The sequence below is a fragment of the Argiope bruennichi genome, chromosome 6 (assembly GCF_947563725.1).
Source record: "Argiope bruennichi chromosome 6, qqArgBrue1.1, whole genome shotgun sequence".
Taxonomy (NCBI): domain Eukaryota; kingdom Metazoa; phylum Arthropoda; class Arachnida; order Araneae; family Araneidae; genus Argiope; species Argiope bruennichi.
Window position 1 is genome coordinate 79,140,566 of NC_079156.1, and position 27,795 is coordinate 79,168,360.

Below are 27,795 nucleotides of genomic sequence, written 5' to 3' on the forward strand. Positions count from 1 at the left end.
CACTCGTGTTTTTTTTTTAAGTAGGTGAAAATCTAATTGTTCAATAAATTCTAACCTTTGCAAGAATGAAATGTGTGCTACGAATTAAATTTAATCAAAAATCAGTTGTTCTTAAAAAACGATAATTTTTCAATGATTTTAAAAGAATATGAATCAATTTGAAAATTATAAATAAGAACTAGAGACCATCAGAAACAATTATGCTTTTATAAGGTTTAATGATGTCTTTCTGGACAATTTTTTCCCCCTCCCACTATTGCTGTATGACTATATAGCAGGGCCGGTGGCATTTAACATAACAATTATGATAGACGGAAAGCCATTTCCTTTTCATGTGAATGTAGTCATTACTTATAGAACAGTTGAGTAAATATGGGACATAATTATCATAGATAAACACACCTGGGAGAAATTATCCAATGCTTTGTGGAGGTTGGCTTGCATGCCTTTGGGTGGCTCGTTCGTCACTTTGAGACAAGACTCTAGCAGCCCGGGCGGTATGAGTCTACTTTCTTCACCAATAGCCTCCTCTGGCGGGTTGGCGCTCAGGAAAAGACGGAATTCTTGGTGAACCTCCATGTTGTTCATTTCCTCCAATTTCTTCTCCAGACGATGAAGCCAACCCTTGGCTAAATGAATATTCTGTAAAAAAAAAAAAAAAAAAAAAAAAAAAAAAGGTAAACGATTTTAAGTTTTGGAAATTTTCAAATACTTGGTAAAAGAATTAAGCCATGCTATGGCATTTGTAGGGGAAACAAACATAAAATTTAAAATTTTTCATCAATTTAAAGTTTTTTTTGCGCTTTATAATACTGCGTTGTCTTAAAATTCAACTAGGACACGGAAGTGGGATTGTTAAAGTTAAATAAAAATTGTTAAAGTTTATTTAACCCTTATCGTGGCAAAATTGCTTTTTTGAAGAAAAGCAAAAAAAAAAAAATGTATATAGGTAGCTATACATTTTGTATAGTATACCTCATTTTGTATAGCATCTCATTTTGTATAGTATACCATACATACAACTTAATAAAAATTATTTTATAGTGGTAGTATATTTTTATAAAGTTGTATGTATAGTATACTATACAAAATGAACATAAGGGTTAAATATATTTATAATATTCAATTTAAAATTTTCAAAGGTGTAGACATATTTTTTATTAGTTTTTAAAAGTCCCTCCCCCCCAAAAAAACATTAAATTTGAAAAAAAAATTTGTAAAATATTAAATGTTACAAATTATTCTTCGTAAAACCTGTTCTCTTTGAAAGAATTGAGGCAAAACTGCAATTGACAAGTTAATAGGAATTCAATCAATTATTTTGTACAAGCAACAATTTTCATTCATATATTTACAAATTTTAAACATTCAATTGCAATTTCTTTCCTATGAAATCTAGAGTGTTTGAATTAATCGCAAAATTTAAACTGTTACTGAAAGGTTGTTTCTAATTAATAAGTTAGAAGCTGCTTATTTTCCGTCTTCTTATACTTGAGATAACCACTCCGATTAAGATGGCTGAAATTCATAAGCTAATAAATCTATTGAAAAACGATATTTAGAATAAGTAACCTAACACTACTTGATTGCAGCACAGAAGAAAAAGTATTTTTCACAATAAAGATTCTGGAAAAGAAGCAAGCTAATGTTTCCTTTTGTTATTCAAACAATTAGAATTTAAGGTCTACAGTTTTTTCAATTGTCCGTTGGGTTAATATGTTTGTTTCTTCTTAATTGATATGCCACAACATTAGACCTTACCTTAACCCTTTCTAGGGCCGTGGGAAGTATGCTTCCCACCAAATTTATCAATCTTTGTGTGAAATTATGTAGGTTGGCATAAGTTCTGACAAATTTTTTTAGTAAGTCAGAAACTTAGATGCTTCAGTTCTTTATCTCAGACAGAATGATGTGTCTTGATTTGTTACTTAATTATTGATTAACCAAATTATTTAATTAATGAAATTAAATTTATCTAATAAGCTAAATGAATCCCTTTTCTTATTCTAATTTCAAGCCTAAAAATATTTTAACATAATATGACTGGAAAAAAAAATGTCCCTTTACAAGGTTAAGGGTAATTAAATAGGATTACTAAATGATCACCTAAAATGATATGAGCTTTGGGGGAATTCTAGTTTGGAGGGGTGAAGTTCTGATAGTTTACTGATGCAGAAGTAATACAATCGTGAATTAAAAAAATGCTACACCATTGTAACTTTGTAATTTATCATCGCATCTTCACAAAACTGGCATCGACGGAAATGGCTTAAAGGGACGTTTGTTTAGAGAGACAAATTGATTAATTTAGTTACCTATCCGTCTACGCGCATGCTATTGAAAAATGGAATGAGCTAAAAGATTGAAATTTTTTATGCTTTTACAACGAAAAAATTAATTTCAATGAAATATCCGATAAAACCGGTAAAAAGTATTTGTCTCACAATTTAAATCTTTGCTAAAATAATAAATAAAAAAAGCTAGACTGATGAAATTTTATTAATTAATCATCAGATTTCTATTTCTATGTCAAATTTTGAGATTCCAGTTCTAATATAAGATATTGAATTTCAGTCTACTTCTAGGTATTGAAATGCGATTACACATAAACGCAACATACTAGAAAAGTGAAGTTCAGTTTGTCGTTATGACATTTAAACCGTTCTTTATGGAGTCTTGGATTCTATTAGTCTAATAAATGAGAGTTAAAAAGTATATTGGATTATATGCTCTAAATGAAGAAGTTTTAAAAAAAAGCATATTTTGGCAGAAAACGAAAAAATTGTGGTATTTAAATTTGAGAATTGGCTGAAAATTATTGATGGAATATGTGAGACTTTTAAAACCTTTTTTCCATCTGGTAATATTTATTGATGCTATCTATAAATTTCCTGATGAGGAACTCAAAAAGTTAGAATAATACTATAAAGAGCTGCTGTAAGAATGATGGAGTGGTGGATAGTCTTTCTGTTACGCAATGGTTGGTGCAATCAAGACGAACAAATACAAACGAATCTTGTTTGGTACATTATTAGCAAAGATTTTTGAAAATAGAGGCTCAAAATTGTGTTTTTATATAAATTGAATAGCAAATAGACTATTTTATAACTTTAAAGAAATAATTTTAAGGATATTCTGAAAAAATTTTCTACCTAATCGGTGGTTTATGGATGAGTGCTCAGCATTAAACCATTAAATATATAAATAATAGTTGCTAATTAATTTCCTTGTTTTAGCTTAAACTAATTTACTGAATGGTAAAAAAAATGTGTGTATTCTTAGAACTCATTTATTTGAAAACGATAACTTTTAACAACAGGTAAAAATTGATTATACATTTCTACAGTCAATCTGTTCTATAGTCAAATTTTATATTCCGGAAAAAATTTTTTTTAATGAAAGTAAAATTTATGTTAAATTAAAATCCTCTGATCTGAAAATCAATTTAATATTTATCCAATTGCGATATAATAATGGATGTTTGAAGCTCGCTTAGAGTAGATCTATAAATACAAAATAATACAAAATTATATAAATACAAAGTCCTTCAAAAAGAAAGAGTTGCAAATCGAATGTGAGAATTTTACAATTTTTATGAATATTTCGAAAACTATTAAAAGTAAGCGCACATTTTTTTTGATTCACAACACTAGCATGTTAGATTTGCTCCCATGCAAAATTTTACTATGTTACAATTCATTTTTTTTACGACTGTACCAACTTATAAGCTAAGGTAAACAGTTTTTGTTACGGTATTTGTACTGCTCGCAAAGAAAAAGTTAAGAAAGTAAATACGCAGTACAAAAAATTCTGGAAAAATGTTTAGAATTTAGAGATTTATAACTATTCTGTGCATAAATAAGTGAAATTATTCAGAAATATAGAGATAACATTAAAAGAGGAGCTGTCTGTCCATACCTGAAGTACTACCCAGTGGCCTTGAGCGGCCCCGTTGTCCATAGTTTGCTCAGCTATACTCTCTTGCCCCTGACCCAAGGATACATTTTGAAAATTTCCTAGCGCTGTGGTGAATCTCCGCTTCTCTCCACAGGCTTCCAGGTCATGCAGTGGATCGACTCCAGGGCTCAGAATGAATAAGATGGGCGTTTTGGAGCCGCATTCGCCAAGGATATCATCCAGATCATTGCTTCTGCTGTTAACGAAAGCTGGGCCCAAAATTTCAGCAACATAATCTCTGTTTTAGCAAAACGAAAATTCATTATTTTTCTTCGAGAAGAAAAAAAATATTTATTTCTGATAATTGGAAAATACTATGTTTCTTTGCAATAGAATGTAGATAAACAGAAACAAATATTTGTTATAGTTTGTAACAGTTAGCATAATCACTAATGAGAATTGTAAGCCAACGATATTATATGGATGATGTAATTGAGTTTCTACGTGACTTAAAACTATAAATGCGGTTCAGCGGAAACAAACAGCTATCACCTTCAATACAATATCACTGCGTGCCTTATTAAACAAGTGTTTTAAACTATGTTTAAAAATTATTTAACTGGTGGAATGTTACTTCACTTTACAATCACAAATAATAAAATCAAAATATGTGCTTATTTTGCATTTAAAAGTTGAATACCAGAAGGGAATATTTTTTTCTTCATTTCGGTCGCCATTTACCTTTTCTATTCTATTGCATATAACAATACAGAAACTTAATATAAATTTCCATAAATTTAAAAGCAAAAGCTTAATTTCATAATAAATCAATAATTTTGAAATTATTTTTTATTATTAATGAGATAAGAAGTTCAGAATTTCCAAAACATGCAAATTATAAATAAGTTTCTCTTTTTGAAAAAAGAATTCTTTTATTTTACAGGTTAATAGTGGTTTCCATATAGATTTCCAAGCTGGCCGTGTAAAATAATGTATTAGGGCTGTCGTAGTATTCGGTATACTTAAGACTGCTTTTTATTTAATAAATAAAATGAAAGTTAAAATAATATGTTAATGACTAAAGAAATGTTTCTAAACAATTTTTAAGATAAAATTATATGAATATTATAGTTACGGAGTATTTTTACATATGAAAAGAATATCGGATTTAAAATAATTTTAATATGTTGAATATTCAAAGCACAAATGAAGATGTAATTTGAATTTAATTCACAAAATATGTAATTAATGATATTTGGGGAGGACCGATTATTCTGCATTTGATCAATTGATATTCAAATATATTTGTTGTGTCGGCGTCCTGGCATAGCGGTAGCGCGTCTTCCCCGTGATCTGGGAGTCCCGGGTTCGAGTCCCGGTTCGGGCATGGTTGTTCTTCCTCTGTGTTCTATTTGTGAGGTGAGTGAATGTGCCCCCCTGTGAAAAGGGGTTGTTCAAGCGAGTGTGAGAGTTTCATCTTCATATGAGCTAGAAGTCAGACTTCTGCCATCGGGTGCTCAGGGGTCTTTACCCTCAGAAGCTACTGCACCCCTTTCAGTGGTAACGCGGAAACGACATCATCATCTTCATATATTTTTTGTAAGCCTTCTCACCTATATCAAAGATTTATCCACTTTTCCTATAACTCTAAATTTTACGTTGGATAATATGTTTTTTTATTCAGTTTTGTGGTTATTTTCCCCATATGTTATCACTGTTTCGTTTTATTCAATAAAATTTCAAAAAATATAAGAGCTGTTATTTTAATTGTTATTTTTTTAATTCCTACTATAAGCTCACACTCTCTGTCTATATATCTTGCCCAAACTTTCAATCATTAATAAAATACTTTTTATTCATCCACTCAAGTCCAAATACATTTTTTTAAACTTCTAGTGGAAGACATTTGATGTTAATACAGTTTTTTCAAATATTAATTAGTTAATTAAATTTGTCCAGTAATTTCTGTTTGGTCGCCAAAATTGCCCCATCCGTCGCCATGTCGCCAAATGGTCGGCAAGCTCTATTTTGCCACTTAATATTGTAATTATGTCATATGTATATACATATTTAAATTAATTGTAATTATTTAATAAAAAGTAACTAAAATAATAATAAAGTAATTGTTGACCTAAGTAGGAATTGACTTAATTTTTTATATATATATTACTTGTTTTAACTATATTTGCTCATTAAAGCTAGACGAAGTACTATTCAACAGTTCTTATACAAAAACTCTACGACTGCAAGCATACAATAAACGGAAATTCTTTTCCAAATTTTATACAGATTCGATTCTCAGAATCTGAACAAACAATTATTTGTGAATAAACTTTAAATTTGAAACATTTTACCCAAATAATTGTCTCTGTATAAAGATAAATTCTTAAAATTATTTAAAATACACATAAAAAAATAATAGCACTTCCATGAAATAAACCGATTAATATGGTTATTGAGATTAAATATGACCGTAAATGACATAGGAATGGAATTCACCTGATAGCGTAGACAATTCTATCCGGTCGAAGGCATCGGATGATGCACAATTTGTGGAATGCCGTCGCTCTGTTCTTCCATTCTTGAGGCAGAGCTTCTTTTTCTGGGAATTCAGAATCCAGAAACTTTCTCCAGCGTTTCGGAGTAGCCTCCAAATCCCTATCCAAGCCTTGGAACTCGTCCAGAGAGGAAAGTGCCTGAAGAAGCAGAATATAACTTACTAAATAGTTGGATTCATATTATGTATACTTTATAAACGATGGTGCAGGTTTGTTTTTGGAAAATGGACATTCATAAGCCAAAATAATTATTGGTGATAATTTTGGTATAATAGCATATATTGTTAAAATTTATACAAAAGCTAAATATAATACTATGAAGAAATCATAAAAGAACACATATATCTCAAAAGACGGGAAAAAATTATTCGATGAGCAGCAAAAAGTTTTTGTTGTTTCAAAGATGTAATGTCTACGAAAATATAATGCTCATCTTTCCTTAAAAAATATTTCTCAAAATTTTTATAAATATATCTTGTGATTTATATATGATAAATATATCTCATCAATCATGCATAACACAATCAAAAAAATGAATGCAGTTAGCATATAATGTGTTGCTAAATTCGATCGATAAATTCAGAAGGGTGATAATAGGTAAGAAGGCAACAAGAGGTTAAAAAAATTACCATAGAACACAGGAGGCTGTAAACCACGTTTAGTTGGTAAATCTACATAAGTGGAATAGGAAACGAATGCGCAGACTCCTGGCAATCATTCCTCAGTAGTTCTTCGTTGTTAGCTGTGCAAAGATCTTCGCAACCCCAATTTCGAAGAATTCTTATAAAAATTTCTCACTCATCTCCTTTTCGTCGTTAAACTGTGATGATTTGTTTGTATTGCAATCCAGTTTTATATCGAATAACTTTTTTTCTTATTATTGGCCCTTTCTATTTCTACTCGTCTACACATCTTTCATAACTATTTTTGCGATTTCTTCCCATTAAACTAGGGTTTTGCAATCCATTCAATTTTTGATCCTCTTGGTGCCTACTATCACCCTTGTGAATCTATCAGTCGCATTCGATTATACCCTATATATATGTTTTAGAAGTATTGTAGGCAAGTTTCTAAAATTTCTTAGGAAATCAGCAATATGAATGATCTGTAAACAAATGTTTTTTTTTAACTCCATCAAAAATATTGGTTTAAAATTTTCAATCACAGACCATACTTATTTGCCAAAAATGTAAGAAATATTTTGGTCTCGGACTAACAAAAATTCACGCATCTGAAGTTTCTATATGCAAATCAATAGCTTAGTTCGATATAATTTTTGAAGACCCAAAATAGTTAAGAAATATAAAAATCTGACCATCTAGCTTTTAAATTTAAATCAAAACCTGTGCGAATGGTCTCTTCGAAACTTTATAGCATAATCTCCAATAAAATTGTTATAACCCTTTCCTTCATGAAATTGCAGATATCTTGAATTGTAATGACGAACAGTAGCTAAGAAATACGATATTTGCCGTGAATATAGAATTTTAACTGAATCTATTGTGCGATTATGTATCTTTGACGCCTTTTTTTCCCAGCCAACTGAAACCAAAATTACGGTTTCAGTCATATGCTAATTTTTATCGATTTAAATCATTACATTTATGAGTTATTGTTTTTACATGCATACGAAAGTACAAACCGACAGATGGCAAATCCAGTAATAAGTTTAGTTCAAAATTTGATAAGAATCCATACTTCAGTTCTAAATATGGGTATCAATTTTTAATCTGGTTTTTTACATTTTGAAGTTATCAAATTCACTGGTATTTAAATAGCAGAAATCTACAAATTTGGTTTTAAGTTCTTCTACCAAATTGCATCTGTCTATCTCAAATCTGTTTAGCTCACTTATCATGTTCAGATAGACACAATGCCAAATATGCGTTTTTCGAACTCAGAGAAATCTGAAACACGGAGATTCGTCAAAATCTCAAGATCGGATTTCATGACGATTATGACATTTTTTCTATGTTTCGTATAGAAGAAAATAAAAATAGTGCTTCAAGATTTTATTTAACTCTTACATGTCGAGTGTTAGCTTCAATAAATATAATTCATTTTGTCTTTGTCTTCTGTCAATCTTACGAGATTAAGATTGAGGTTGAAGGTGTTGCACATAGCAGCAAAAATGCTCATGAAAATAAATAAATTGATATTTTTAATTGTACACTCTTTTTGTTTTGTTTGTTGGTTAGGAATTTAGTATTTTATTTTGTAGTGTTGAATTGAAAGCTGCTACTTGAAAAGTCAGGTACTTTTATATGCGATTGTCACTGATTAAAAATTTTTGTTCCACAGAACTGAAGTCCAATGTTGCCGGTTGGCATCGAAGTTTTCTTCAAAGCATGCTTACTCATAATAAAGCATACTTAAAACAAAATCTGGTTTAATAGTTTTGAACATGAACATTTTTCACATGATTTATTCAATAAATGTAAGTCCAAAAACATTTTAAAATCAATTTTTAAAAAATCAGACGTTTAAGCATTAAATCTTATGAAGAAATTCACTGTGATTAACTTGATATTTAGCCATTAAAATATTTTTCAAACTGATTAACATGAAGAAATGTTCTAAAACAAAGTTTATTTAAATAATATTATTTTAAGTAAAATAATAATCATAATCATACATCAAAAATTTTCAAAGGTTAATAACTTGATCACAAAAAAAAAAACTTTATAATATATTCTAAAATTAAAATAATAATGATAAAAAGAATAATTAGTTTTTTTCTTTGTATTTTTACTCTAATTGCAGCCCATGCATTTGCGCTCATAAATTCTACGGGACTTTCAAGTGTAGAATCTTCAAGTGTTTGATGTAAAAGAAATTCTGATGCATCTCCTGGTATCATATTCTTCAGGCGAAGAATCTGTAAAGAAAAAAAAAAAAATGGAATAGTTAGTAAATAACAATATTTGCCCTCATATCGTATCTTTCAAAAGAAAGGTTGTAGCTATAAAAGCTGCATTTATCTGCTCGATAGAAATTGACCTTCTAACCCTCTTGGAAAAAGAAAGACTTGCTTTCACATATTTTGTGTAAATAAAAATAAAGTCTCGCAATTGATTTTTTTAAAAATTCTTTTCTTAATGGACTCTAATTCGGAAATTAGATTTCTCATAAGATTAACGATCTAGTAAAGAATATAAAGAGAAACTTATTATGAGGCTCCATTATATTTATATTAATGAGTTATGAAATATATGTGTGCTTGTCTTATTGTACACATACTTCACCCCCTTTTTTTACATATGCTTTATGTACTTTTCTTTTTTACTCCATTTTACTCCATTTTTACTCCTTTTCTTCTTATCACTCCATTTACTCCATTACTCCATTTCACCCCCTTAGATTTTTTTTATTCTATTGTCATCTCTCTTGTTATTTTTTTTTTGTTAATTTATTTTTACTTTTTCCTCTTTTGCTTGTATATATTATATGAAAGAGAAAAAAAAATTACAAATATATATATATTTTTAGAAATATGCGTTTATAAATGCATTCAAAATTGAAGAATAATTTTTTAATCAAAAATCTAGTGGCCAAAACAGAGTTGTTAAAATTGGTATTCCAAAAGCAATATAATATAGAATTTGCGATAAATTTCATTTAAAAATATTCATTAAAAATATGAAATATTTATAAATGTGATTAAAATTTAAATTTACTCAGAGCATAGTTTTTCAGCACCTCAAGCTTTTACAATTCTATTTTGACCTCCAGATTTCTATTATAATTTCTATTATTCCAAATTATTATTTTTGTAACCAACGAATTGGAATCAGTTGTGTTTATTTTTAAAATTTATTGTCATAAACTTTTATAAAAATAACTTTAATATTAAACATATATTTACAAATACATGAACTCAACAAATCGATATCATTTTCACATTTTTTACGTGCGTTCCATCATGTTTTTGCTCTTGTTTCCAATGCATACGTTTAAACATGATATCAACGCAACATTTTAGTTCATGCACGCTAACGCATTCTCATCAGATTCGGGAACACATCTGACTTCCGGTTAGTTCATTGAACTTTCTAATTTTTAGAGAACTAATAAAAGTAAATAGAAAAAAAGTTTTTTTTTATTCCTTATAATTACTTTTTGATAAAAATTATCTGTTTTTATAAGATCCAATAAGGTTTTATGTCATTATCCATTATCGAAGCATAGTACTGCAAACGCTTTAATAAATCTACCTGAAATGTGAGATGGGCAGCTAGCACCGTTTTGTGACTCTCGAATAGGCCACGACTAACGTATCTGAAGACAGCCAACGTGATGTTTTCCACTAGAAGCTTCACTCTTTCTCCAACATTGTCCGTGGGTGCACAACGGTCAATTGCCTTGTGGAAGACTTCTTTCACTGCCTAAAAAATCCAACGTCATGTGCCCTTATTATGATAATGACACTGATTAAAAGATTATCAATGATGCATCGTAAAATTATTTTGCATAACTAATCCTACATAGATATATTTCAAAACCCTTAAGACTATAATTCGTTTAATGTAATAAAAAGCATTTAAAAATTAAAATTTAATGATGTTGTATTAACTATATCACAGACACATTTTAGCAAAGAAATTTTGTACTAATAAAAGTAAAATTTCGTCAATAAACGCCAGAAAAATAATGGATTCATTTTAGTCCCTGAAATCTAAAGTTTGATTTCTCGAATTAAAAAAAATTGTTTTGAGAAGTTATTTAGACACATATATCCTATCGTACCGTATTGTATCGTATCATATATCATATTTTCTTCATGAACTTATCTGATAACAATTTTTTTATTTAAAATGCCTTGAATATTATAATTTAACAAGCGAAGTGTTCTTCCCACAATTTCTCGCATACTCTGATAAAAATATTATCACGAGAATGACTTGCATAACATTGGCATACAATAGTTACAAAATATTAACCTTTGAAGTGAATTTAGCATTTTTCCTGAATCTATCAAGTTATCTTTGGTGAGTTATTTAACGATTAATTCCTAATATGCGATTAATATATTAATATTTGAAAATCGAATTAGTTTTTTTGCATGCGTTTTTCTTAATCGATTCAAACAAGATTTGGTTGAACCGGAGTTTAACCCCCTTCTTCGCCAAATTTCGATAACGCGCCAAATTTGACAACCTCCAGACTAAAAAAACCTACTATCCTTCGCCTTTATAATGCGCTATGATTGGACACTGCTCCCTCGGTTTTGAATATTTCGCAAAACGCGGCGCAAGACCGTTGTCGGCGAGTTGGCGATTTTTGAAAATTGTGCCAAGCAAGGGGTTAAACTCCGATCGTACCCAAGAATTTGACAAACAAATATAACAATACAATATAAAACAAATATGACAAACAAATATAAAATGTAACAAATTTAATATATTTAAGTAATTCCATTTTTGAGTTAACACGATTGCATATTTTCTAAAAATACAGAACAACAGACTGCCTACCTCTTGTTGGATTTCGCTCAAAATTTGATAAGTATCTAGACTATAGATATTAATTCTGTATACAGAATTTTATCTTTTTGGTTTTCTTCGTTCTGTAACTATCTCACTAACTTACATTCGAACAGCCAAACTAGCAGACTTCCTTTGATTAGATTTTGCTCAAAATCTGATAGAAATCTGCAAATTTGTTGTAAAAAACGGTACACCAAATATCAGTTTACCTTTTGAGTTATCTTACTCACAGACAGACATTTCCCAAAACTGTGTTTTTGAATTCGGAGAAGTCTAGAATGTGGAGATTCGCCAAAACCACGAGATCTAATTTTTTGATGACTACAATACTTTCTCTATATTACTTATACGAGAAAGTAAAAATATCATTTTGGCATGGGTGCTAAATTTGAATTGTACTAATTGTCGAAATAAATCAATAATTCATTATTCAGCTAACGGAATACGACTGATTTATTTTCACAAATTTTTTTTTTATATCTTTTTTTAATTTCTTGAAACGTTTAGTACTGATGTATGGACGGAAAATTCAATTTAGCATTAAAATAGAAAGCAAAGAATCTTACTATCATCTTTACCTTAAAAAGAATACATAAAGATGTGCGGTTTACGACTATAAAATAAATAATTTCAAAATATTTCTGTATGCTTTTGATAAACTATTTTGCAACAAGAAATGTTCATAATTTCTACAGAATATTTGTTCTATAAAACAAGGTTAAATGGTCAGTTTTATAATTCTTCATAGACTAAGAAACTGAAAACAGGTGTATTCTAATGAGCATTCTAATGAAGCAAGCTCAATACCTTCAATGAAAACAGGTACATAGGGCTCAGAGTGGATAGGTCCTGCACCACAAAATAGACCAACGCAGCCCTGTCAGCAACGTCCCTGTAAATCTCTCGAGCAACATTGATTTCCGCTTCGGTTTTGTGGCTCTCCACGGATTTCTTCTGAACTTCCGCGGCCATGGCTTTCGTCGACTCTAAGCTTTCGACTAAGGTGACGTCGCCCACCAGATTTCCTTCAGCTTCGGACAGCCGAGAAAGCAGGCTTTCTTCCAGTCCCTTTAAGGTGATTGCAAATTCATTCTGTTCTTTAGTGAGTCTATCCTATGAAAAAAGAAGAAGAATGTGAGCGTTTCAATGTCCTGATGAAATATGAAAAATCGAGGATTACTAGACGATTCTACAGATTTAATTGAAATTCTAAAATGATGGTTTAGTGACTCATTACTTAAAACTTCTTGTGGTCTTTCCTACATCATCAGTTTCTGACTCAAATGTAAGGGAATATGTAATATATATTTTAATACCCAAATATGAATCTGGATTAATTCAATAAATGTTGTTACATTAAGTGGATATACCACTGTACAAATATTAAAATTTGGCTAGTAACCAGATTGTAAGTTGTTAAATGATGAAAGGAATATCAAAAACGAAAGATTCAAGCATAATAGGAAAAAAAAAAAAAAAAAAAAAAAAGATTTTTATTTCCACGATTTTTTTACAATGGATTTTTTTCCCAACTTACCATACTAGCTCTGAAAGAAGTGTTATAAATCAAGGTTAGAATTAATGTTCCAATCAGTTCGAAATTTCATTTCACTTCAACGCGTCTAAGAAATACAGATTCCAAATATTAAAATAATTGTTGCAAAAAACTGCTATGGTATATCTTTCGGATTATCTCAACTTAGAACTTGTATGTTATAAACAATGAATTACAATTTCAAATTTTGATTCTGCCAATGATTCAACTGAGTATCGACAGCTTATGCCTGATTAATGTTAAAACACTTGTAAATAAAAAAAATCTACACTTTAATGTCGTACATATGGCTGGGGAATTTAATAACGGTTCATGCTTCAGCCATTCCATTTAATCTCTTCAGATAATAATGGTTTCTTTGCCAGTGAAATAAGATTAGAAGAACAAAGAATCCCAAACAATATGAAATTTGAAAAAAAAAATTACTTTCGATTCTTCAAGATCAGGTCTTTCTTTGGAAACGACTTCTGCAAGCAGTTGGTCAGCAAGTCCTTCAGTCGTGACGCTGAAGTTGATAATGGTGGTCTGAGCTTGAATTTCAGGTCCAAAGCGAGGATTGCTGAGTTTAGTATGCAGAATAAGCTGAAATTCAGGATGGAAAGCAACTTCCTTTGTTCCTAACTTGATTGCTCTGAAAAACACAATGTAACTCATAAAATACATGTTTTCTTATTGACCACTTATAATTCAAAAATTATCGATGAGGTCTATATCAAAATTTTTTAAAATTATATTTGTTATGAAACTCAATAATTTTAAATTCTTTTTAGATATGCAAATTCTACGAGGCACTAATTTTTTTTATCTAACTGTTGCAATCATTTTTGAAACTGAACTAATTAATTATCTTACTTGAATCACATAAAAATTTACATTTCTGTTATTTCAATCGTCTTGTAATATATATATATATATATATATATATATATATGCCAGTAGCTCTCAGCTTTAATGACAACTGTTTAGTCTGAAATCTCAATTGTTGCATTTCTGGTACACATTTGATAATATCATTATAATTATTTTGATTTTCATACTCTATATCTTCACTGAATGACAACTTTTTCCTGTAATTGACCTGAATCTCGTAATTTCAAGTGTCAAAAATTTAATGCATCTTTAATTTTATTTAATCTAAAAGAGGAAAAAGCAGTGAATCCTCTGAAATTTTATCAGAATAAAGTAACCATATTATGCCATTTAGTTTCATTAAAAAAATGGATGTCGATAATATTAAGATATATTATAGCACATACTATTCACATTATTTTATCAAATAACTCTACATTAGTGTTACCAAGGAAACATTGAGCAAGAGCTAATATAATTGAACTGTTGTCAGAACGCTTGATACCGGTAATAAGTGAGAAAATATAAAAAGCATTTATTACAATAAAAACTTTGCAAAATGTATTAATTATTATGAAACATAAGTCTTACTTTCCTTTCTTGACAAAGGTGCAGAAAATCAAGGGACACAGGAGTGGGTCTATATTTTCTGACAGATTTTCTACTAAAACTGGTTGTCCTGCTATCACAGCCTCTTCAATAAGATCTAAGTAGCTATTTAAAATCAATATGTACATAAGCATTCAATACTTAGCTAATTATTTTATTGAATATAATTTAAAGGAAACTTTAATCATCATGAAAGAAAATTTCAAATTACCCTTTCTGATCCGTACTGACGACCAGAAGTTTCTCGCCGTAAGTGTTTCTGATCCAGGGCACCGCCCTGATCTGTGGGTCTACTATCATGGGCCATCTCCAGAGAAGAAAGCACGACGTAAAAAGGGCAGCATTCTCTATGGACGCCCTGTCTCCAGGCAGCCCTGCATTTCTCCATCGTCCCACAAGTGTTTCGTCCTCCAGCAAAAGAGATAGCACAGAGGAAGGGGAATTGGCACCTATCGGTAAATTACTCTAAAACGAAAAAAACCGAGACAGTTTTGAGGCACTGTTACAAGTTCTCCATGTATAAACAATGGTCGGTGAAAATTGTTCATACCAGTTACGTAACTTGATGATTAATCCAACTTATGCAGATTAATTAAAAAGAGTGACACATAATAATGTATACGGCAAAATATTATGTTATTAGATTCTCTTTTTCATCTTTACTTACAGTAAAAGAATATTTGTGCGAGTGCCCATTTGTGTACATGTATATATTGGCGTTAAACAACAATGCCACGGATAGTTTGGTCTGAATTTGCCAAATTTGGTACAGGTATATCTTGGATAGTGAATAAAAACACCTAGGAAAGAATTTTTTAAAAAATTAAATAATCAAACATTAAGCGAGACACTGGCCTTTTCACGAGATAATTCGCAAAATATTGTACAAAACTAATTTTTACATTATTTTAAAAATTAAAAAAACTATCCCTTTAGTGACATCAATTAAATTGTCATTAATTTTTAATTTCGACAATTTTTAAAAACTATTTTTTTGCATACTTTTTAACAAAATATTTCTTTGTTACAATAAAATTCAAACTTTTTCCTTTGTTTAGTTAAAAATTAAATCACGGAGTCTTCATCTGTTGCTGAAAGCTATTCTGCTTATTATTTTCTCTGTTTATATGGAGATTAAGAATAAGTAATTACAGTTTCGTGAAAGACAAAGTACAGTTAGAAAATAGATTATCAGAATAGTAACCTATTAAATGGCTCTATAGTGTCATAGGACTCGAATCCACAAGGAAGGTTCCTTTATATAGTAAGTAAAATAAGCAAAAGGCTATTTAAATAACATGGCTCTAATGATAATCACAATATGATGTTTAAAAATACTTTTTTAGAAGAGTCATGAATATCAAAATAATGCAGAAAATATTCAATAGAAATTAATCACAAACAATATTCTCCATGTATCAGCTGTTGCTGTAGACGGCTAATCGTAAATAAATAAAGTAAATAAAATTCAGAAACAATTTGCTGTTCGCAGATTTTACTTTAAGAAAATGATTCATGCCTTGTATTTTCTTTACTTTTATATTTTTAACAGCCGGATAAAATTTTAAGAATCTTACTAAAGATTTTTTCTTATTTGCCTTATTTATTATTATTTCATATAATCAAGTAAGGTGGTTAATATTTAATGTATCAAGTAATTAGGAGAAATAAAAGTTATAAGTATGAGTTATTGGATCTATAGAATGCTAAATCTTGTGAGTTAACGCCTTGACCTATGTATTCACTTGATTTACTAATTAGATGACACATTCTATTTGGGACATTTATTATTATTTAAATTATTAGTAATATAAGCAATATCGCATCTCAATTTTGCATATTAAATTTCTTAATATTTTCGCTTTATTTCAAATTTAAAAAAAATTAGTAATGTGATTTTCTCGTCAAACACGTCTGCTGTATGCGGAGGAGTTAAATCCAGAGCAGTTTTTAACTAAAAAAATCGATTTACATTAAAATTTATATAGTGTTTTCAGAAACGGTAGAATTATTTTTTTCCTGTTATTTACAGGTTGTTTAGATTTAATTAAAAAGTTACCAGTATTTCAAAATTAGTAACAAGAAGATAAATTTGCTTAGTATGTATTTTGGAACATGGTGCAAAAAAAAAAAATGAAAATAAAAATAAGAAAAAAAGTAATACCTGGCAAAAATGGCGATTTTTTATTTTAATTTCACAACTCTTTGCTTGATATGGATAAATAAATTGAAATTTGAATGATTTTTATGATTATTAGCACAGTTGCACAGCTATAATTTTTCGGTCCTAAAATAATATAAGTCACTACATTGAATTGTAGAATGTCAGCTAAATTGTACTTGTACTAAGGATTAATTACCTTTCTCTTCTTATTCGACATTTATGCAATAGTGCACATTCCAGCAGGAATCACTTTATTATTTCTATATCTACTAACAATAATAATACATATGAAAGTGTACATGTATTTCCGCTCTACAGGCCAGACTGTTTGGCCTGCAACTACTAAATTTGGCGCTTGTGTAGTTTAGAAAGTAAAAATGTGCATCTTTGAGCAATTTTTTTTAAAATTTTGATAAAAATATTAAATAATTAAAAATGAAACTGAATTTCGGCGTTTTCCCACTATAACTTCTGAAAATATTATTGCATAGAAATAAATTTTATATTATTTCAAAATTTTAAAAAAAATCTCTTTTTAATAATAACTATTTAAAACAAACAGTAAAGCAATGTATCGTGAATTTTGACGTTTTTAAAATTGTTTTTTTATCTAATTTAACAATAATAATTTAAATTGTTGTCATGAAATTCAAACTATTTTCATTATTTTATCAAATTTTTAATCCTGTGGTTTTCTTCCATTGTTAAAAATTTAAGAAGGATTCTGCAGTTTAAGAGACGAATAAAAAAAGGTGAAGTTCCAACACATTGCAACTTAGAAGATAGATGAACCACACATTTACATCGTTAATAGTGCCGTGATATTATAAAACTCATCTCCATTAGAAAAGGTCTTGTAAATAATAAACAGAACTTACGTATAAAACAATTAAAATAGCACGGCTTTAATATCTGACAATTTGGTGGAATCATGCACATGTCGTTATATCATAAAGATTTATACGATATTTTTTATATTTTACGAAATTAAGCAACCGTCTGGATTATATTTCTGGCAAACCACCTGATCGCCAGTAGCAACTAGTACAAAAAGAAAAAGCAAAAATCGGAAATGATTGCAAAAAATTCGTAAAATTATTCCGAAAGAAATGCCAATAAATAAGACTTTTATCAAAGACTTTTCTGCCACTTTTTTCGTTCAATTAAACTCATAATAAATGACCATATTATCGAAACTCTGTAGAGTATAAAGTGAAATTAAAAGGTAAAGCCAATTTTGTTGGGAGAAAAATTAAGAATAATTCAAAACATTTAATAGATACTTTTAATGAATATCAGTATAATAACCAATAAAATAGGAAAACTGTACAGTTTCAAAAAATTTAAGTTAATTGTAATCGTCAGTATAATATTCAAAATAATTAGCTTTTATTTGACTTTTAATATATGCAACTTTTCAGTTAGAACAAATAATCTCAAGATTTTGTTCTACTTCATGGGATGTGGAGGAGAAATTACTTTTCAAAGATTTTTTTAATGCGAGGGTCAATATTTTTTTATCTACGGTGAACGGTTATTTTAACTTTCTGCAGATTAAATCCACGATAATATTCCAATGTAATAATTCACATTTTAATTGTTATATTAACTCAACATTTATTCTAGATAGCGCTGCACCATGGTTGGTAGAATATTATTGGCTTTGATTAAGCATCACATTTTACATCAAAAGTTAAATATTTAATATGCACAACTCTAAAAATGTTCGGAAAGTAAATTCCATTTCTATAAAGAAATTATTCATATATTTTACAACATCAAAAATGAACTTTATTAAATCGCAGAAAGAGTTTATCCCAAAGAATGGAAATCGGTATTTTAACCAAGTTTTTTTTAGTAGGTTTATTTTTTTCAGAGCAGTGTGAATTTTGCGTGATGCCTTTTGAGATAGCACATAACAAGTCCCTACGATGTAGATTCTACATTGCGAATCTTCAGAAAAGAAGTTTTAACCTTCATTTAAGATTCCATTTTGACATTACAAAAATGAACGTAATATTATGAAACCAAAATAACAAACCATTGCGATAAGCCAAAATTATATTTGCTTGATCGTTGGCCTTTATTTCAATAAAACATTATAGGAAAAGAAATATATAAACCAAAATTGTACCATTGGATTCATTTAAAATAATTCAGATTAGAGACATAGTTTAATACACTATTTTCTATTTTTGGAGCATTAGTAAGCTCTATTGAAAAATGCAGAATTTTGCAGAAAAAAGAAGAAAAAATCAATTTTTTTAAGTGTTAGTAGACAGATGAAATATTTTGTAAGAAATGTAATATTCCAACCACATAGTTATAATGTCATTCTTCTTGATGATGGTGATATTAACGATTTAAAACATTTCATTTACTCAATGAAACAATACATGAACAATCTTCTTCGTTAGTGGCACAAATCACAATGTCTGAAACCATCAACTCATGCATAAGTAGATAAACATTCATTCGTAGCAGTAACAATAGACGGCATAGACGCTGACGATACAGTACATGGTTTCCTTACTGACGACAACAGTAGCACTTCCATCCGTGTCTTCATCCCACAAGCAGCCACTTGCAGCCCTCATGCCTTGGCCATGCTTCTCTCCAAGGACAACTTGGACAGCAAATTTGTAACGGTGGTAAGCTACCAAGCTTTTGAGCCTGTCATGGATCTTTCTGCTGAGGGTCTTTGTCCAGTCAGGAGCGTATATATAGTCGTAGCCTTTATCTCCTAACTCCTCTGAAACCAATTCTTTGAGGGCAGCCTTAACACTTGCTGAATCGAATTTCTGATCTGGAGAGGGACGTATGTTGAGTTTTTTCTTTTCAGACATGCTTTGAAGAGCCTGCCTGCCAGAAGGAAAAGAACAGAAAAGTTCTAAAATATACAAGACGTCATATCGATTGGTTTTGTATTTGTTTTGCATTATCTACTTTAATGATGTGGTACTGACTGGATTAAATAATTAAAAATTAAATATTTAAATATGAATTAATCCTTATACAATTTAATCTTATCATTTATTTAAAACATTATTTTTTACACTAAATTAATCATGGTATTACCAATTATTTAAAATTTGTTACCCATTTAAGTCTAGATACATTTTGACAACGCTGTCATTGACTGTAAAATTCAAACACTAAGACTCATTCGGTTTCTTTTCTAACAAGCCATTATCTAATACTAACCCTGCCACTAAATTCTGTAATAAATATTCATTTTTGAAAACCTAAATTCGTCTGAAAAAATTTTGGTGATTTCAGAGAAACCAATTGAATATCTTTTGCATTGTATTACAAACTTATGATATTAAGTTATGTATACCACAAAGAAGATTAACTTTTTTTATTTCATTTATAATTTTGACATTATTAGAAATTTATGAATTAATATTTAATTGGATGCTTTTAATAACAATATTTATAATGGTAACGACTGCGACACTTTAATAAGCATCAAATTCTTCACACAGCGTTATCAAGAGGATATTTAAGTTTCAACCACCCATAGTTACAATATAGAAATAAAACCGCGATTCTCCGATTCTGGAAGTGAAAAAAAAGGAGTTCCAAACTAAAATACAAAAACAATTAAACGTATTCTTTTAACAAGTTGTCTTTAATATATTTGAAAAAAAATTAGTTATTTTTTAATTATTCATGGTTATTATTTGAAAAATTATACACTCGCATCTTTTCGGTAAAGGAATCAAAAATAATTTTGAGTGAACAGATTGATGTCCGTAATTTTCATTAAACTGTTTTATATATTTTGGTTTAAAAATACATTATGTTTTTAAAGAAATAATATAATCTTTTTCCTTGCATTCAGATTTTTAAAAAAAGGCCTGTATGGTAGAGCTTGATTTCAGTTGTCAAACAGAAAAAATATGAAATTCAGAAATTACTCATCAATAAAGGAAAATAATTTACCCATTTCAGACTTATCAATCAGAAATCTCATCAATCAGTTGCACAATATTACTTTTAGCCCCAAACACACAATACAAAACTAAACCCTAAAGTACAAGAAGCTATTTTCTTTCCCAAAAATAAAACGTTGAATGAAACTTACCTCGTAATCTTCTCTCGAATAAGTAATAAATCCGAAGAATCGTACAAAGCAGATGAAAAGTGGATTCTTTTTCCTTTTCACCCATAAAAATCGATGGTTATTCGTTACGCAGCTTGGAAAAAGAGATCAAGGTGAAGTCTAAACGTGAAAAGGTCTTGTTAATTCTTTCAGAAGATTCGTTTCCAATGGCAACGCTCTTCAACAAAACGAATTCTTGTTTTTCTCTTAGTGTTACCATTATGGCAACAAATTATAAAAGTGTAATTTAATGAATACATCTTGGAGATAACCAATCTGGCTTTTTTCTCGATCGATATATACAGCGTATGTTCAATGTAGTATGATTGAAAATGACACTTCTGAAAATAATGGTTATAAATCCATCAGAAATGTTAGAAGGATCTTATCAGACTTGATTCATTTGATGTCAAGCTTTGATTGATTTGATGAATGATTTTATAGGTAATTAATACAATTAGAATTGAATTTCGTAACCTATTAAAACTATGATTACATTAAATGTCATCGAAATATTCATTGATATCATGCTGTCATCTATAAAATTATTCAAATGTCATCAAAAATCATTACTCAAATTCATGTCTTTATTCAAATGTCATCAAAATTATTCGTATATAAAATAAGATTTTTTAAAAATTCAGTTGCAAATACATATTTATAAAACAAACTAAAAAACCTAATTTTCCAAATAAAATAAAATAATTACTAAGATATTTATCAACTTTGGTGACAAGTGGTTCGACGGAGGTTTGGGTTATATTTAATTTCAGTTAAATCCTTTAGATATAACTTCAAGTACGTGATTCTGTCAAATTGTCAGATATTAAAGTCGAGGTATTTGAATTGTTTTATAAAAGGTTTATTCATTGCGTATATAACCCTTCTTGAAGGTGACTGGTGATACAACATCATTGCTTTATTAAAAACAAAAATACGCACCGCATCTGTCTCCTAAATTTCACTAGATTCCTATCACATTTTACATACAATCTACACAGGCAATAAACAGAATTATACTTTTCTAGTTTTCGACAATAACGAGATCAAATAATTGCTAAACAATATGAAAACGGTTTAAATTTCAATGCAACTACGCTAGAATATTAGAAATGAGGCAATTTTGTCGATTTATCCCTAGTATATGGTTAAAGATATCTGAAAATCGAATTTGTGTTTTAGTCGCGATTTTACCAACTGATTAAAATAAAAATTTCGCGCAGAACTACACATGCAGTAACAAAATTCCGTACTAAAGTTTATACATTAAAGTTTTTTACGTTTCTGAATTTTCATATTTACATATTTCTGAAAATACACATAGATAGGCAATGATAAACCCTTCGTTCGATTTGGCTCAAAATTCGACAGGTATCTACACTATAGATATTAAATTTGTGTACTGAATTTTACTCATCTAGCTATCTTAGTTTTGTAGTTATCGTATTATCTTATATTCGAACAGCCGGAACAAACAGACTTCCTTCAAATGGATTTAGCTCAAAATTTGATTTTAAAACAATCTACAAATTTGGCGTAAATAATGAATACTGAACTTCGTTCATATAACTCAAAGCATATTTGAATTATCTTTGTCACAGACAGACAAATAAACGTTTTAGAAAAATGTGTTTTTCTTTCTCAAGGGGGTCTAAAACATGAAAATTCGTCAAAATCCCGAGCTTGAATTTTCAATGATTACAATACTTTCTCTACACTTAACATACGCGAAAGAAAAAAATTGCCAAAATTTCGGAACTTTTTGCACTACTATGAAACTAATATTATTAAAAAAAAAGACCTTCAAATTTCGAAATAGTGTTAAATCATATTTGTACAACTTTTTTTTTTTTTTTGAAATTATTGCAAAAAATTGTCAGATTTTAGCTAAATTTTTAATTAATTTTTAAAAAAAAATTGCTTCAAGGGGCACATTTTTACTGATGATGATGTTGTGTCCGCTTTACCACGGAAAGGGGGTGCAGTAGCTTCTGAGGGTAAAGACCCCCTGAGCACCCGAGGGCAGAAGTCTGACTTCTAGCTCATATGAAGATGAAACTCGCGCATTCGCTTGCACAACCCCTTTTTACAGGGGGGCACATTTACACACCTCACAGATAGAACACAAATGAAGAACAAACATGCCCGAACCGGGACTCGAACCCAGGACGCCCAGATCACGGGGAAGACGAACTACCCCTATGCCAGGACACCGGCCTCATTTTTACTCCCCTAGGTATATACTTGTCAAATTTGTAAATGCAAATCAACGGTCTGACTTACAGTGCTAATATATGCACAGAAGCCCAGATATAGACACACACACACATTCATTTTTATCATTTAAGAAATAGAGATATAAAAAAGAAAAATTCTCTTATATACATTTCTAACTAACTAGGAAAATAAGATGCAAATTTGTAATATGAAAATTAATACGATATTGGTAACAAGTAATATTGGTTTTAAGATGACCGTTTCAGTCAAGTAAACAATTAATTCATTCTTTAAAAAAATGTATTTAAATTTAAGTAAAATTATGAATATTGTTCAGAAAGTGAGTTCCATTATTGTGTAAAAGAAAACAGAAACAGATGTGGACAAAGTTGCAGATTCAATAACGATTTACAAAGATTACACTACATTTCGATGCACTCTTCATATTAAGACATTTATCGTATCGAGAAACCAGATTTTATATGCCAGCATCATAAAAGAAATTAGCAAAGATAAAACCAATAATGACTTTGCTGACGATGCAACGTTGAGAATTCTGCGACGCACCATTCGAAACAGAAGACGCATCTGGCTTTATAAAGGCATCAATTTTACTGCACGACAATGCCAGGACACATTCCACTCATGTGACTCAACAATTATGGAGTCTTTTGGTTGGAAACAAATGAATCATCGTCCTGTATTCTGATGTCAAAACATTTTCATCTTTTCTTCCAGATGAAACGATTCTTGAATGACCTACATTTTCATGACGATGATTGAGTAATATAACCGTATACCCTGACTAACATTACAGATGTCCATCTTCTATAATATCGGTATTTAAACCCTTATTTTTCAATACGATAATTGTCAAGGTATTCGATTAGGTTCGGAGCGAATTTTCAAAAAAGCAAATATTTTTATTTTCACCTGAGGTTTTTTTAATTAATATATAGATAAAATGACGAAAAAAGAGAAATTACATAAATATACAAGTAGCTTTTGAAGAAAAGGCATACTTTGATGTAAATTTTAGCATTTATTTACAAAAACTAGAATTGTTCTAGAGAAAAAAATTGTTGCAGTTTTTGCTTTTTCATTGTGAAATTACATGTGTAACATGTAACATATCTTAAAGTGTAAATAATAATCAGATAAGAATTATAATCCAAAATAAAATTTTTGTGTGTAGTAGTATATAAAATTATTAGTGAAATTTTGGATTTTTTTCAATAATATTTACATTAAACAATCATAAATCACTTCTAGAGCATTCAACATCAAATCCATGGTTCATTACATTCTCCATAACATAATGAGCACTAATTATAAGCTTCATTACGATATCTTGATTATTTTTTTAGATATGACGATACTCGTACAATAGAATCATGAAAAAATTCTCTTTTCAGAAAATGCATCTAAAATTTTTAACTGCTTATAAATAAGCATCACTTGCATGACAATAGTTTGCTATAACTTGACTTTTAATTGGCATAGAGACAAAATAAAGATATCACTGAAAACAGAAATGTACTTATTTTTTAAAACAGCAAAAATATGCTCATTTTCAACCAAATTTATGTTTTCAATCTAGTCAGATACCTTAATATGCTGGATGATTAAACTGAAATTCAGGTAATGTTTCTATATCATAACGGAAATCACTTTCCGAATAAGCCTCGTAATATATTATATTTGTATTTCGGTTTACCTTATCAAAGTGGAGAATAATTATTAAAGAAATCATCTTACCATTTTTATTTTCTTATTATAGAACTGTTTGTAAGGATCAATTTGGAATTCTATAATTATTTTTTTAATTAAGCTTATCAGCTCTTATTACAATCGCAGCTAAGGCAAAACGTTTCAAAGCAAGTACCTCAAATAATGAAGTCTAACTCACATGACATACATAAAGCGCCGTGACCTTATGAATAATTAATTATTCATACACATAGATTATATTGCGCATGTTCAAAAAGAAGAAGAATGCAGGACAACAGGTAGTTAAATTATATTCTCAGAAATGTTTGTTATGTGACTGCAACATCACTTGAATTCATTCCGTTACTAGGCGACCAATTAAAACTTTCGGTGCTGAATAATTAGACAATTTTCTAATGGTTGAATTCTTTAATAATCATGCATGGAAATAAGTTTTACTATTCCAGGGAAGTTTTGATTCACAAGATGAGACAAAAGATCTTAGACAAACTTTAAGATGACGTCAGGCATGCACAAATTATTCATTTTAGTACAGAACCTGTGGTCATAAACACGACATATGAATTTCTCGGAATCGCTTGCAAACTTCATGATCCACAGTAAGAACAATTTTTGAAATAAAAAGACTGATTTAAAAACAAAACAAACTTAAGACACCAAGTTTTACACATATATCAAAGAAGCAGCTTAGTATAAGGAAATAAAAAAAAACTTAAGCGATGAATTACAGTTACAATACCCATTATAAAATCCATTATATTGATTGTATGTAACCAAAGAAAAAATTATCACTGAATTAAATTTAAATTAATTGCATTTCCTGTTTACGAAATAATTCTTACTCTGTATTTTACATGACTTTCGTGATTTTATGTACTGGTTCACAATTTGTTGGCATTTTAACTAACTAAACTCTGACATCTGAGAGACATTTCATTCCAACTCTTCAGCACTATGCTCCAAATGTCAAGGCAAATTTTTCTTCGCGTAGTAGTTTCCATTGCGATATACCATATTTTTTATAAATTTTAATTAGATATTTTTGTAAATTTTAATACAATATTTGCCCTGAAATTATATCTTCCATAAATCTTATAGAAGTTAATTTCCTAAATTTTTACATCTGTATAAGAAGCGAATCATCATCAAATTTATTATGCAATCATTTTTATGACACGGAATCTGCAATTGTATTTTTACCACCAGACTTAATGCTGCACTTCAATTCTAGTCTTTGCTTTCGTGCAATGCTTTCTATATTGAAGAAGAAACCAGGGCTAATTTTAAGCAGATGTTGGTAGATTTCGTCGTTTAATTAAATCCAAATAAATGTCCAAATTATAGAACAAATAAAAAAATATATATAAAAGCATCATATGTACGACTAAAGTATATCTGTCACTTATAAATGAAATATTTAATACTACATCGAGTAATGATGAAGTAATTTATTCCATATTATTTGGATTTCACTTGTTTAGTGTTCTACCAATCTTTAATGTAGTAAATATAAAATAGATAATCAAATTCTGGTTTTCTTCTGAAAAACAGTTAAAAAAGTGTTTTTTCCTTTTACTTGAACTAATTTCTTACACACAACAAAAGACTTATAAAAAAGCGACGTTAACAAACCATACATTATATGAATCGTATAAACATCCAGTATAAAAGAAAATAACATTAAACATATTTAGGCTAAAATATTCTAGAAAAATCAATAAAAAATATTTAGTATTAATGAATTTAAAAATAGCAAAACAAATGACGATTCGATCTCAAGAATAAATAATTATTGTTTAGATTTAGTTATCTCTGAAAGAACTCAATAAACTATACCGAAAAACAAAGAAGGCTTACTTTTTTCTCCAGGAAGGGTCTCCAATAATCGTTCAGTAATTGCAGGCGATAGGTTTTGGTAAAAGGACCCAGGTAAGCAACGAAAGCTGATGATAACAGGACGTCGCCTGGCAAGGTTTGCATCAGGATTCTGAAGTCAGCGGCCAGTTCAGACCAGCGTTGACGCTCCGAAGCCAATCCACCTAGTAAACGATTGGCGAGATGGATGCTGAATGCTGTCTTCTGTGCCTCTGACTCACAACGAGCTTTGGCCTCGGTAGCGGCCTCGCAACGGGCCTTCAGGTCGCTTAGTCGGGACTCTACTTCCTAAGTAAAAAAAATATAACCTTTTTTTTTTTTTTTTTACTTTATTTAAAAAATTTTACTTTTTTTTGTTTATTTTGCCATTTAATCGAAAAAAAAATATAAAGATAATGACTTCTTCTATTTTTTTCCAATATTTTTTATGAAAACAAAAATTCATGTTCCAAATGTTTGCTTTATTCCAACGTCGAATTCTTTGCAAAAATCAAATTCATTAAACATATGCTGTTTTCTTCCCCAATTTTGTAAGTAACCTTATCCGGTACCCACTCCCAAAATAAATTTTAGAAAATACAGTTCTGCCACATAATTCAGAATTTGTATTTTATCAAGATTAGTTGAAAAAATACAAAGTGTTATTTTCAAGATGTTTAAACTCTTCTTGAAAAATTGAAATATAAAGAAAATTACAAAAGTTGTCTGACAACTCACTCTAAAACAAAGGTTCAAGTTATCCAACA

The 27,795-nt window shown here is 29.5% G+C and overlaps 2 protein-coding genes across 2 annotated transcripts in view; both read right to left on the minus strand.

Moving 5' to 3' along the window:
* LOC129971796 (dynein beta chain, ciliary-like) overlaps positions 1-27,795 on the minus strand; it is a 101,784-nt gene that overhangs the window by 27,819 nt on the left and 46,170 nt on the right. Inside the window, exons 32-41 of the mRNA XM_056085772.1 lie at positions 27,032-27,337; positions 15,166-15,419; positions 14,937-15,059; positions 13,923-14,127; positions 12,749-13,054; positions 10,670-10,840; positions 9,208-9,333; positions 6,397-6,593; positions 3,919-4,195; positions 403-642 (exon numbers count right to left, since the gene is read on the minus strand). Of these exons, the coding sequence (XP_055941747.1) occupies positions 403-642; positions 3,919-4,195; positions 6,397-6,593; positions 9,208-9,333; positions 10,670-10,840; positions 12,749-13,054; positions 13,923-14,127; positions 14,937-15,059; positions 15,166-15,419; positions 27,032-27,337 (2,205 nt within the window). The remainder of the gene's footprint in view (positions 1-402; positions 643-3,918; positions 4,196-6,396; positions 6,594-9,207; positions 9,334-10,669; positions 10,841-12,748; positions 13,055-13,922; positions 14,128-14,936; positions 15,060-15,165; positions 15,420-27,031; positions 27,338-27,795) is intronic.
* On the minus strand, positions 19,381-21,340 carry LOC129972476 (dynein light chain Tctex-type protein 2B-like). Its single transcript, XM_056086621.1, has 2 exons — positions 21,209-21,340; positions 19,381-19,980 (listed from the first exon to the last, which is right to left on the minus strand). Exon 2 carries the CDS (start codon positions 19,962-19,964, stop codon positions 19,590-19,592), a length of 375 nt encoding a protein of 124 aa, XP_055942596.1. The 5' UTR covers positions 19,965-19,980; positions 21,209-21,340; the 3' UTR covers positions 19,381-19,589.